The sequence below is a fragment of the Manacus candei genome, unplaced genomic scaffold (genome assembly GCF_025592945.1).
Source record: "Manacus candei isolate 608988 ecotype Guabito, Panama unplaced genomic scaffold, ASM2559294v1 h1tg000017l, whole genome shotgun sequence".
Lineage (NCBI taxonomy): Eukaryota > Metazoa > Chordata > Aves > Passeriformes > Pipridae > Manacus > Manacus candei.
In genome coordinates this window covers 7,632,050-7,644,177 of record NW_026138065.1, presented here as the reverse complement: position 1 = coordinate 7,644,177, position 12,128 = coordinate 7,632,050, and the positions used below count along the sequence as shown (strand labels likewise).

At 42.9% G+C, this 12,128-nt stretch overlaps 2 protein-coding genes across 5 annotated transcripts in view; one reads left to right on the top strand and one right to left on the bottom strand.

The window, feature by feature from the left end:
• Positions 1 to 554, top strand: part of LOC127469229 (protein ELYS-like) — a 69,538-nt gene extending 68,984 nt beyond the window's left edge. For all 4 annotated transcript variants that reach the window (XM_051783309.1, XM_051783310.1, XM_051783307.1 and 1 more), the window contains one exon: positions 436 to 554. In XM_051783309.1, the coding sequence (XP_051639269.1) occupies positions 436 to 465 (30 nt within the window). In that variant the 3' untranslated portion in view covers positions 466 to 554. The remainder of the gene's footprint in view (positions 1 to 435) is intronic.
• A 392-nt stretch (positions 555 to 946) lies between these two features.
• SCCPDH (saccharopine dehydrogenase (putative)) lies at positions 947 to 11,260 on the bottom strand. Its single transcript, XM_051783356.1, has 12 exons — positions 10,961 to 11,260; positions 10,680 to 10,792; positions 9,828 to 9,908; positions 9,216 to 9,345; positions 7,650 to 7,699; positions 5,890 to 6,020; positions 5,252 to 5,369; positions 4,198 to 4,317; positions 4,026 to 4,082; positions 2,948 to 3,059; positions 2,038 to 2,119; positions 947 to 1,594 (listed from the first exon to the last, which is right to left on the bottom strand). The coding sequence occupies exons 1-12, from the start codon at positions 11,184 to 11,186 to the stop codon at positions 1,489 to 1,491; spliced, it is 1,326 nt and encodes a 441-aa protein (XP_051639316.1). The 5' UTR covers positions 11,187 to 11,260; the 3' UTR covers positions 947 to 1,488.
• Between the last annotated feature and the right edge of the window lie 868 nt (positions 11,261 to 12,128).

The following is a 12,128-nucleotide window of genomic DNA, read 5'->3' as shown; positions in this document are numbered from 1 at the left end:
TACTCTTTTTGTTGTCACGACCAAAACTTTAAACTCCAGGGACATAATTGTGTTTTACCCTGTCAGACACAGAGTGGGTCACTCTGTGTGGGTGTGGAGTCGTGCAGAAGGCACTGCAATGTGATGATCAGTGCCAGTTGCATACACACCTTGTGTTGTCAAACTGCCCACTGTCCGTGGGTGGTGGCACATTGCTAGTCCTGAATGGAAATACCAGAAAGGGAGCCTGTGAATTGCATACACTGACTGCTCTGATCTCTGCCCCTTAAATGAATGAACTGTCATCTCTAGTAGAGAGTACATTGTATGTTTCTAACTTTCAAAGTGGTAGTGATCTGAAAGGAAAAGCAGCTTTTCACCATCTTCAGTTTCATCAGTGTGAAGTTTGTCTGTTTGGTAAGGAATAAAGTATTAACAGGCATTTTTTAACTTTAGGTTATTGAAGACAGTGCAGTGAAGGCATAAAAGCTTAAGAAGCAGCACCTAAACCACCATTATATGGTGAACTACATCCATAAGGCAATCTTCAATACAGCTATGATTCTATAAAGCATCAGTTTTTATGTGGTTTGCCTGATAATAAAAATGGTGAATGTGATGCAGCTGAGACAGAAACTTTTATATATCTCAGACTAATTTTCAGAGTTTTTACAAGATAGAAAAAAAAAGCACCTCTGCAGAGAAAAATAATTTAATGTATTTATCACTCCCAAAAATCAAGAAGGCTACCTTTCAATACTTCTGTAACTCAAGGCTTCCATTTCCTACCAATCCATACCCAGAGAGCAAGATAACCCGACATGACACTGTCATAATTATGCTAGCAGCAAAAAGCAGACTCATCAGTTACAGTATCAAGTAGTATGAAATAGGCCAGTGCACCTAGAACCTGGATTGCATCAGGTCAAACAGCTTCCAAAATGATCAACAGAACAAGCCTCCATCGTTACAATGTGCAAAAGTAATACAGTTTATTACTACTTACCTAACTATAGAAACCCTAACACACAGATCTGCACTAAGAACAGTTATTAAATAAAGATTAATTGAAAATGGTATTAAAGACATGCCAAACACAAGGAGAAACTAGTGGTTTCATCTGCTAAGGCACTTGTTATCCCAGGCCTGCCTGCTTTACATAGTTGCAGAACGGGTGAAGTGAGGTGGCTATGGTTACTTGTGAAGCAGACACTATAGCTGGTCCATTAAGTAGGAACCTGAAAAACTTAGATGAACAACATTAAAATTCCAGAACTAGTACCCAAGAAGTTACCAATTTAATATGTCTGTGAATTAAAACTTAATACCCACCCTTTAGGGATTTTCTCACTATAGCAAATAGTATTATACATTTAACTCAAGTTTTCTTCTGTTTCTGCTGCAAACAATTGCACAGTGAAACTACTTTACGATTAGGCTTTTGCAGCCAAATGAGTTTTATTTGAGTTAGACCCATTAAAGGTGTTAATTCATAGTTATGTTTTGTCTTCAGACTTCAGGCTTGCTAATAACAGAGAACTCAACACCACGTCTGTTGAGGCGATCAATCAGTTTTGTTTTGGAGAAGGCAGCTCCCGGAGAATATACACCACCCCTGTTAGTGAAAAGAGAAAAACATTAGTGGCACAGTGATCGAGGGACACCTTTTTGTGAAGTTAAAGATGTGCTTCCATGATTAAGAAAGAAAAAAGCCACTTTGTCCCAGAACAGAGTGGATAAGAAATTTGGCAAGGTGGTTATAATTATAGATTCATTGCTGCATCCAGCAAACCCAACAGAAACCATTCCATTAACTGAATATATAGACACTGATGCAAAAGCCTGACTAAAAGCCTATGACTACATCCTTTCAAACTGAAAGACTGGGAAAGACCAAGTGGCTTTAAATCAGCCTGTGGTGAAGCATCTCCCTTGCACAGCCAGTTGGGTGAGGTAACACAGAAATCCACAGGGTTGATATGCATATTTTCAAACAGAAACATTTGCACATAGTAGCTCTAAGGAAGAGCAAGCTACTCAGAATGGGAAAGTACTTACCGTTTAGGCAGAGAAGGTGCATCTTCCAGAAGAGATACAGCTGCCTGAACCATTGCAATAGGTGTAGCAACATATCCAGGCTCTGACAAACAAAACAAAACCCCCAAATGACATACAGTGTGTTGAAGTGTAGAATGTAAGTTTGTTCTTCTCTACGGCATTCAGAAGAATAATCTCTTTGGCAATGAAATGGCCTTCCCCATCTAAGAACAGCGTTTTTTACCTAGTAATCAGCCCAAGTAGCTGGTGAAGTCCTTAAGATCTAATCCAGACAAATACTGCTTCACATATAGGCCTATAACCACACCACAATTGTTGAGTGTCTACACCATGGTGAGAGAGGGCTCTCCAATACAGCAAGAACTTACTCCATTCTGTGCCTAAATTCAGACCTTTGTTGTGTAGCTTGAATTCAGCTACATCTCTAGTTATTTAAAGAAGCTATGGTAGATTAACTCCTTTCTGAACGTAGATTCTTGCTCTCTCCAAACCACGTAGGGTGTCGTCTCCCCTCAAGGAATGACCTGAACAGAAGTATGCTATAGCTAGAAATTATACCACACTAGACCAGGTTAGGTTCACTCTCAGGGAACTGGAAAAAACACAAGTAGTAAGTCCAGGCTATAACAACTGAAAACTATCCTTAAAGCCCTCTCCCTTCAATGGCTCCACTCAGCAAACATGAGAATTGGAACAGGGAAAGTCAGAGGAAAGATAATGACAAGAATTCAAATGAACTGGCCATTTCAAAAACCAAGTCAATGAATTCTAGTATCCAAGGTAAATACACTGTAAAGCCTGTGACTTTGTTCATGTTGCAAGTCCTTCTCAAGGGTGAAAGAGACAGCAGTGGAATCATAAACCTATTTTGGAGCAGGCAAAAGCAGTCAGCTGCTACTAACATACATACCTGGTCCTTTCACTTCAGTGCAGATCTTCACATTTGGTTTGCCACTCTGGGGATCTTGCCCCTCACTGTAACCCTCACCAAAAAAAGTCATTGTAAAAGAGGTTCCATCCATCTGTAGTGAACAAGACAAGCATGGTCACCAAAACAGTAACTCACCGATATCAGGCAAACACAAGTAGTAAATATAAGTATCCAAATTCTATATGTAGAATTCTGCCAAATACTATAATCCATTTAAACGTAAGAGCACTTATTTTGAGTTATTGCTTAAAAGGTATAATCTCATCTCAATTTTTAATTGCTTCCACTTTGTTGGAACTGTTCTTTTTCTGAAGTCTGTTTATTCTCTCAGTGCTTTCAGTCCTAGGTTTTTGCTAATCGGTCTCCCTTAGTCATCACCTTTGATAGAGTGCTCTGAGCCACCCATGTAAATACATCAGGCCCACCAATATTATCCATTTATTCCTCATAGGAGTTACACATACTCTGATGTCTAATAACAGAAGGCATGATTATGTAAATATTCTATAACTATCTGAACAGGCACACAAAATGTGCATTTGGGCCTAGAGGGGAAGCCGTATGAGGAGCAGATGAAGTCACTTGGTCTGTTCAGCCTGGAGAAGAAAAGACTGAGGGGACACCTCATTGCAGTCTTCAGCCTTCTCATGCGGGGAAGCAGAGGGGCAGACACTGATCTCTTCTCTGTGGTGACCAGGACCCGAGGAAATGGCCTGAAGTTGTATCAAGGGAGGTTTAGGCTGGAAAAAGATTCTTCACCTAGAGGGTGGTTGAGCACTGGAACAGGTTCCCCAGGGACGTGGTCACAGCACCAAGCCTGACAGAGTTCAAGAAGCGTTTGGACAATGCTCTCAGGCACATGGTGTGACTCTTGGGGCTGTCCTGTGCAGGGCCTGTGTTGGACTTTGATGATCCTAGTGGGTTCCTTCCAACTCAGAATATTCTTGGATTCATTTAGAAATTATTTCTCTGAGAGTAAGCAGTTGATTCTAATTTACTATTCCACTATTACCATAACAAATGTATTGAACAACTGTGATGGAAAACAGTCAGTTACCTGTTTCTGGGTTGGTCCTTCCTTTGTGAAACGTCCAGCAGAGAAAAATTCTGGGTACTACATGATGAGAGGGGAGGGGGAAAAAAAAAAGACAAAAAAAGACCAACAGTAAACTAGAGAGAAAAAAAATAAATCTCCAAACACTGAGTTATTTTGTGTTTTGAAAACTTACTTTTGTCAGAAGTTTTCTTCCGAAGTTAAACTTCACCAGGAGAAGAAATAACATGCCAGCAAACATCAGCTTGATAACAGAGCCAAGACCACCTACATTCACATAAGCACCATACTGGACCTGAAGCAAAAACGTATTTTCATTGATAAGATTTACAGTAAATTTCTTGCATTAAAATGCATCAAATGTCCATTTTAAAAAAACTAATCTACCTCAAATTAAGATGCAGTTGTTTCATAGAACAGATAGCAGTTTAAATAGGGCCTTAAACAAGTGTCTTAGTTCTAAGCAACTCTTTGAAGAATGCTTCACTTTGTCATTCATTCTGAGAAGATAATATAACTACAGAGTGGTGAGGGAGCAGGCATGGTAAATAAGAAAGATATGTTTTTGGTATCTGATTTCAGCCTTCTTTCCTAGATCCTCCTTTCCTTCTCTTTATCCTTTTCTGTAAGAGAAACTGAAATAGCAATGGCAAGCCTTTCTCATTAGTAGCTTCCAAGGATATTTTTAAAGCACTATCTCACTCTCTTAACTGATGTGTATGATTCTGCATAGCAGTTATACAGACTATTGGTGCTGGTGTTCTCTCAAGAAACCATGAAACACAAACATTAAACATCTTTTCCACCACCATCACTTCACACTGCCTTTACTCTGCACACTGGAGACCCAAGCATTAAAGTCTTAAGATATAAATGAGCAGCATATGAATTCTTTACCAGAGAATTTACTACACTATATGCTGACCTAGCTACAGCTACACAGACTAAAATTATGATCCTTTTAGAAGCTCTACTGGTACAACAAGAAAAGCCTCGGCACAGAAACAGAAATTAATCCATTTAATGCAACCTTTCAAATGTGACTGTGACTCATGGTTTCCATTCCCTACAAATACATATCCAGAAATCAGAGAGCAGGGCAACCCTACAAGACACTCTCATAAGTATCATGCTGGCAGCCAAAGGCAGGCTCATCAGCCACAGTATAAAGCAGCATGGAACAGGCCAGTGCACCCAGAAGACATAGCACACAAATAACAGTAACTTACAGGTGTTTCCTGCAACTCTGTGTGCAAATAACGCTGAGTCCGTTTCACAACAGAACCATCAGATCCCATGAATGGAATAGAGTACTCTTTGAATTCCTGATTGTAAAACAAAAATCCTCTGCAAATGGAAAAAAAATAAAGTCATTAAAAATGTTCCAATGTTTGTGCAAACTGAAAGAAACTGATCATACTGGCCTTACCATTATCAGCTTTCTCTCAAGCATTTTTATGACATTATCTCTTTTCAGTGAATGCAAACAATGCCAAATTTATCCCTGGCTCACTCAAAATTCCACGCACTGTAGCAAGGATGAATTTGATAATCAATATAATAGTCTTCTCCTTTTTTTCCCCCCCATTCTACTAATCACTTCTGAAATCAAAAGTTTGCCACGTCACTAAAAGTCTTCGAACAAGTGAACTTTGAAACCTAGTAGATGCTGAGACATGTTCTCTCTTCATTAAGATATGAACAAATCAGTAAAGCTGAACTTATCTTCAATTCTACTAGATGAGCATCTATGTGTTCATATTATATTGAAGTCCTAAATGCATCCTTTCAGTATTTAATACTATGTTAGCAATCTGTATCATAAATACTGTTAGAAGACAGCATGTTTCACATCTTACACTTATACCTTTTTTTAAGCTTTGCACCAACTATTGGAACAGGGGCATATCCTATCTTTTTTCGAAGTTTCCTCAGGTTGTCTTCATCCGCAAGGCCATAGACAGCTGACTTCCAGGTCCCATCGTGTACACAAACACCCTGGCGACACACCCAAAACAGTAAACAGTTCAGTATTTAAAGGTTTCATGTATTATTTTAACAATGATACTAGAACTATTACACATATTACAATTATTACATATATGTGTTATCACACTCATGGCTGGGCTTCGCAAACGAAGATTTGGGGAGGGCTCTATCTATGTTTGTTACAAGTGTGCTGATGGCTAAAAGGCCAATACAATAAAATACAATATATGTGTTATGATTACATGCATTATAGTGGAGTGGGATGACCTTGGTTGGATGCCAGGTGCTCACCAAGAGACTTTATCACTCTCTTCCTAGCTAGGATAGGGAGAGGAGAAAATAAGACAGAAAAATCCCTTGTGTGTGAAGACAAAGGCAACTTAATAAAGCAAAAGCTGTATATGGAAGCAAAGGAAAACAAAAGACTTCTCTACTTTCCATCAGCAGGTGATGTCCAGCCACTTCCCAGGAGGCAGAGCTTCAGTATGCAGAGTGCTTGCTCCGCAACACAGGTGTTGTAGTAACAAACGCCTCCCACCTTTAGCTTTTATTGCTGAACGAACTTGCATGACATGGAATACCCCTTTAGTCAGCTGTCCTGACTATGCCCCCTCCCAGGATCTTGCCCACCCCAGACTGCTGGATGAGGGGGAGAACGTTGCAGAGACAGCCTTAGCGCTGTGGGAGCAGTGCTCAGCAGTAGCCAAAACACTGGTGTGTTATCAACACCTCTGCAGCTACCACAGGAAGCACAGCACAGTGATGGCTTCTATGGGGAAATGAACTCAGCCACACCCAATGCAACCTCCATCCCTCATTCCATATGACCCACAACATGCTCAGGCCCCACATACTTAATACGTATCTGTATCACTTCTAACCACCCCACTGTAGTTAATTCCCATTATTGATATCTCTTCTTACCAACACTTAGAAGTTACACCACACATAGGTAAACCATCTTTCTACCCAACATACAGATTTATACATACTCATTCACTACTATTCCCTGTTCATTAATAGAGGGATATTATTCTCCCATTCCAAGGGCTTCCTCCACTCCTCCAGATATTTGTAAGAACAGACTGTGACTTAGGCCCTATCTAATAAGATGGGTGATTAAGCCAGAAATAGCATGTTTGGTTGCTGGGTACCAAGACTGGCTTGGATCATCATTGCATTGTTTTAACAATGACATTAGGACTATTACATATATTTCACATTATTACAATTACTACCTACCTGTATCATGATTACATGCATTAAGTATATTGAAACAACTTGCCCCCCAACAAACAAAAAACCCAAAGACAAACACTAGGATTACTGGCAACACACTATGAATCTTGTTATAGTTTTACTTGTGTAAGAATCCTTCCCACAACTCTGCAAAACCAAAATAATTCTTGGCACAGCTTACCACAACAAACTCTAGGTAGACACCCTCTGAAAACAGACCTTACAAAATGGTGTTTGCTTGGGAAACTTTCATTAGCACCTAAAGAATAAAGTTCTTTGACTCAAATAACTGCCAGCTTGCTCTTTGGACTGTATTAATGTAGCAACAGTTATTCTGATGGGCTAGTCTGATGCTATCACAAAAACCTCTGAGTTCCAAGAAGGCAGAAACCAACTAACCTCAGGCCCAGATTTTACCGACAGGAAACTTTCAACAGCAGTTAAGGTACCTGTCAAAAGAGAGGAGAAAATATTACTTGGCACATTCAGCCATTAGTTTGCAAGACCACACTACGCTCTGGTAGACTCAAATAGCAGGCCACTGACACTATCAGCTGAAAAGGCAGAGTTATATCTTTATCTCGAAGCCAAATAACATAGGATGCACAGCTATTTGAGTAAGCAAGTATTAAATTTCTTGTGTAAAGTACCTCAATAACGGTCACTAATACTACCTGCACTCATTAAATTTTTTTCATTTGTCTTACCTAGTTAATGAGATAATGTAAAAAATTCATTGGGGTAAAAAAAGGAAGGAATATTAAGAGCCACATTTCGTTTTCCTCCAAGTTTCAAAATAAAGGATGATGTTGGCTGTGAAAGCAAAGATGGACTAAAAATTTGGTACACCTGAACTACAAAAAACCCCCCACCAAAATAAAACAACCCATAACCTCCCCCAAAAAACAAGTAGCCTAAAACAAAACAAAATATCCTAAAACATTCATTTTAGCATAGCTTGTGTTTTGCAAAGAATGCTTAGTTGTGATGAGCAGCAGCACAAAACAGTGCCTCCAAATTCTGCTTTGTTTTGCTTTGCTCAGTTCCTTATGAGACTGTAAAACTACTTGTATGGGTAAATTTCCATATAACAAGCAACCGGATAAACAGGTGGTAATACCATAAAGTCAAAATAAGAAAATATAAAAGACAGCTTTATTCAAAACAGGTTTCAAACACGAAATTACAACCTCATGAGCAACTAGATACTCATTTTCATGCCTTGCTTCTCCCTCCAGTCAGATCCCACTTGAGGCTTCTTCAACTGTAAGTTCACAATACACTTCAATATAAACCAAACCCATTTAACAGTCTTTTTCATAGTCCATAAAAGCAAAACATTTGGATACTCCTATCGGCCCTCCCAACTGAAAGTCAGACCTGAGGAACAGAGTATCCTCATTTGAAACCAGGATCAAGTATTATTTACAGAGAATTAAATCCTTTCGTATCTTTTCTCAAATATATTTGTCCTCTTTCAGCTGCTATTAAAGCAAAAGGCACTGCATGGCACTGTCTTGCTACTTACGTGACAGCTTCTAAGACACTGCAGCTGAAAAAGAAAACTTAGGAAACCTGATTACCTACCAGTCTGTGGACCCTTTCCCACAGCTGTCCCCCCCCCGCACTGTCTTTTCCCTACAAGATCCTCTGCACAAGTGGCAGTGTGCTGAGGCTTGCCTAGAGAAGTCCATATGCTGGCTGAACAGCTCATAGCTGAAGGGTCTGTCCTCTCAGTGAGCAACATGACCTTGAATCCCTACTCTACCAATCTTCTCCAATATGGGAATAGGACTTACTTTGAAATTTCTCTCTACCACATTTGGTTGAAAGTGGTCACCTGATAAAGGCAGGCAAAAAGAGTCACTGAAAGAGTTTCCACAGAAGCACTGCTGCTTTAGGAAACCAGATGAAAGCATAATCTGCATTTCCTTTTCACCATAAGGACGTATTTATTCAAGTCACCTTTCAACTTGTCTCTGGTGTACAGTACTCCCATATCAGCTGGTATGGAGTCAAAGCCACAGCTTCCAACGACATATACCCCCTTTTCCGCAGCTTTTTCGTTGTATTTCAGGTACATTCCCTCCAGGAACTAAAACACAGTCAGAACAAGTATTTTAAGCAGAAATCCATTCTTGGCCATATGCAATATTAGCCATCAGTGCTTTACTGTCACATTATAGCAACCTACATGCTTCAAACCACCTACATGCACCTTTACGACAGATATATATATATATATATAAGTCCTGGTCAAGTATCAAAGTTTCACAGCAGTGCAAAGAAATGTATAGAATTCCTATGCAGAATCACAACTGAGGCTTGAAACAGAATTCAGAACTTGGGATTTCCAGAGAGAACCTAAAAGGCTCTATTCTTACAAGCAAGGAAACTATACAACCAACACACATTAGTGTACCTTAAAAGACTTACTGCATCTTTTACAGTAATTGTAGATGAGGAGGCAGAATTTGTGTTCATGTTCAGAAACATTGGCAGAAACATGAAGCACACTGAATAAACACTCCTTTCGTAGATCCTTTATGTAAGGTAGTGATTTTTACTGTCACATACCTGGGGCTCTCCACTGATGTCAATGCAGCTTGCACCATTTTCAACACAAGCTTCTACCACAGGCTCTCCAAAGAATCTGTACTATAGAAGGAAAAAACACCACACGTAACAAAAGAAAACCCACACACCAGAACTTACCCAACATGCTTTATCTAATGTACACCTCTACAATAAAAGTAAATTTGGTGGCTACTGATTTTGCTAAGTGGGGTTAAAATGTAATAGCACTTTTATTTCTTGGGGGTGTGGGGAGAAGGAACAGCATAACAAACTCCACCACTGATAATGGAGTTTGCTGCACAGGCTACTACACCTGATCTCTCATAAAATCAGATCACCAAGACCAATTGAATACTGCTGCTAGTCTCACTCTATGTTTTTTGCGCTTTATTATCAGCATATTCTCTGCTTAAACACTCTTAATTTCAAAGACATTGGCATGACCCAACTTCCACCTCCCATACTTTGATGCCCTCTGAATGTACTGGAAATACTGCCGCTGGAAGTTTTAAAAGAGCCAAGAGCTTACAGCAGCAAGCCTGTGGGCCCCTCTTCCTGCTCTACTTTTAACCCTAGTGCCACTCGAAACACTCTGGCCCAACCTGAAACGTTGGGCCAACTTCACCATCAGTTTCTTATGCTTCCTATGGAAGACCTAAACCGAACCCCGCTGTATCTGAGGAGATCTGCCCGCGCATCGCACCACCAGCCATTGCAGTGGCACACCCTGCGGCCACTGCAGTAGGCGGCTGTCCTTCGGGTTCGGGTTCAAGGAGCCGCGTAGACCCGAGGAGGGGCGGGGAACGCGGCCGCCCGAGCCCCGGCGCGGCCCCGCCCGCACCCCGCACTCACCGGGCCCACGCAGTTCAGCACCACCCGGGTCTGCTTCGCCATGGCGGCCAGCGAGACCGCGTCGCCCACATCGCACAGCAGCACGTCGACCTCTGCCCCGAGCGTCGCCTTCCCTGCGCACCGGAGACCGCGGTCACCCTCACCGCCCTCCCCGGGGCGAGCCCCACCTCCGGGGCTCGCCCCGCAGCCCTTCCCCGCACACCCGCCCGCGGGCGGCTCCGGGCCCGACCCGCTGCCCCCCTGCCCCGGCGCTGCGCCCCCGGCCCGGCCGCGGCCCGTACCCAGTCGTTCGGCCGCCCGCTCCAGCACCGCCCGCAGCTTCTCGCGGCTCCGCCCGGCCACGGCCCAGCGCAGGGGGCCGCGGCACAGCTGACCCTCGCCGGCGGCCGCCGCCGCCGCCGCCCGCGCCACCTCCTCCACCACGAACTGTCCGGTGAAGCCCGAGGCGCCGAACACCACCATGTCGTAGAGCCGCTCGGCCGCCTTCGTGCCGCTGCCGGCCGCCATGGCGAGAGCAGCCGCCGCACTACGGGGAGCGCCGGGATGTCCGCGATCACAGCGATCACGGCACTCACAGCACCGCCCCCGCGGGCTCAGCACCGCCCCGCCCCGCCCGCGCTCTCGGCCCCGGCCGGGGGAGAAGCCACCTTTGGTCGCGTTGCGGCAGCTGGGGCAGAGGTGGGGGTGCTGCCTGTCGGGGGCGGTGACATACCATAAGCGAATAGAAGCGTGTCAGGGTACGGCCGAGAGGGCTTGGAGCCCGGCGGTGTACGCAACAACATTTGTTGGGAGAAGCCACCAGGGAATCAGAGAATGGTTCAGGTTGGAAGGGACCTAGAGGATCATCTAGTTCCAAGCCTTCTGCCGTGGGCAGGGGCACTTTCAACTAGACCAGGTTGCTCAGAGCCCCATCCAATTTGGCCTTGAACACCTTCAGGGATGGGGCAACCACAGCTTCTCTGGGCAACCTGTTCCAGTGTCTCACCACCCTCACAGTAAAGAATTTTTTCCTAAAATCTAATCTAAGCCTGCCATGTTTCAATTTGAACCCATTTGCCCTTGTCCTGTCACTACATGCTCTTGTAAATAGTCTTGCCCCATCTTTCCTTTAAGTTCCCTTCAAGTACTGGAAGACCATAATTAGGTCACCCCGAACCCTTCTCTTTTACAGGCTGAACAATCTAAATTCTCTCAGCCTTTCACCTCAGAGGAGAGGTGCTCCATCCCCCTGATCAACTTGGTGGCCCTCCTTTGGATCACCATCATTGGTCCCACAGCAGACATATTCTCTCGCGATGAGCATGGCTCATTGCCATGAGCTACTACTATAGGCTTTTCAGCACAGGTCTGCAATTAATAAAATAGAAAACTTTAATTACCTAGAAGTAAAATGAAACACACTTTTTTCCCCAAAATTGCAGCAAATATTTATGGTTTGCTCAACAACAA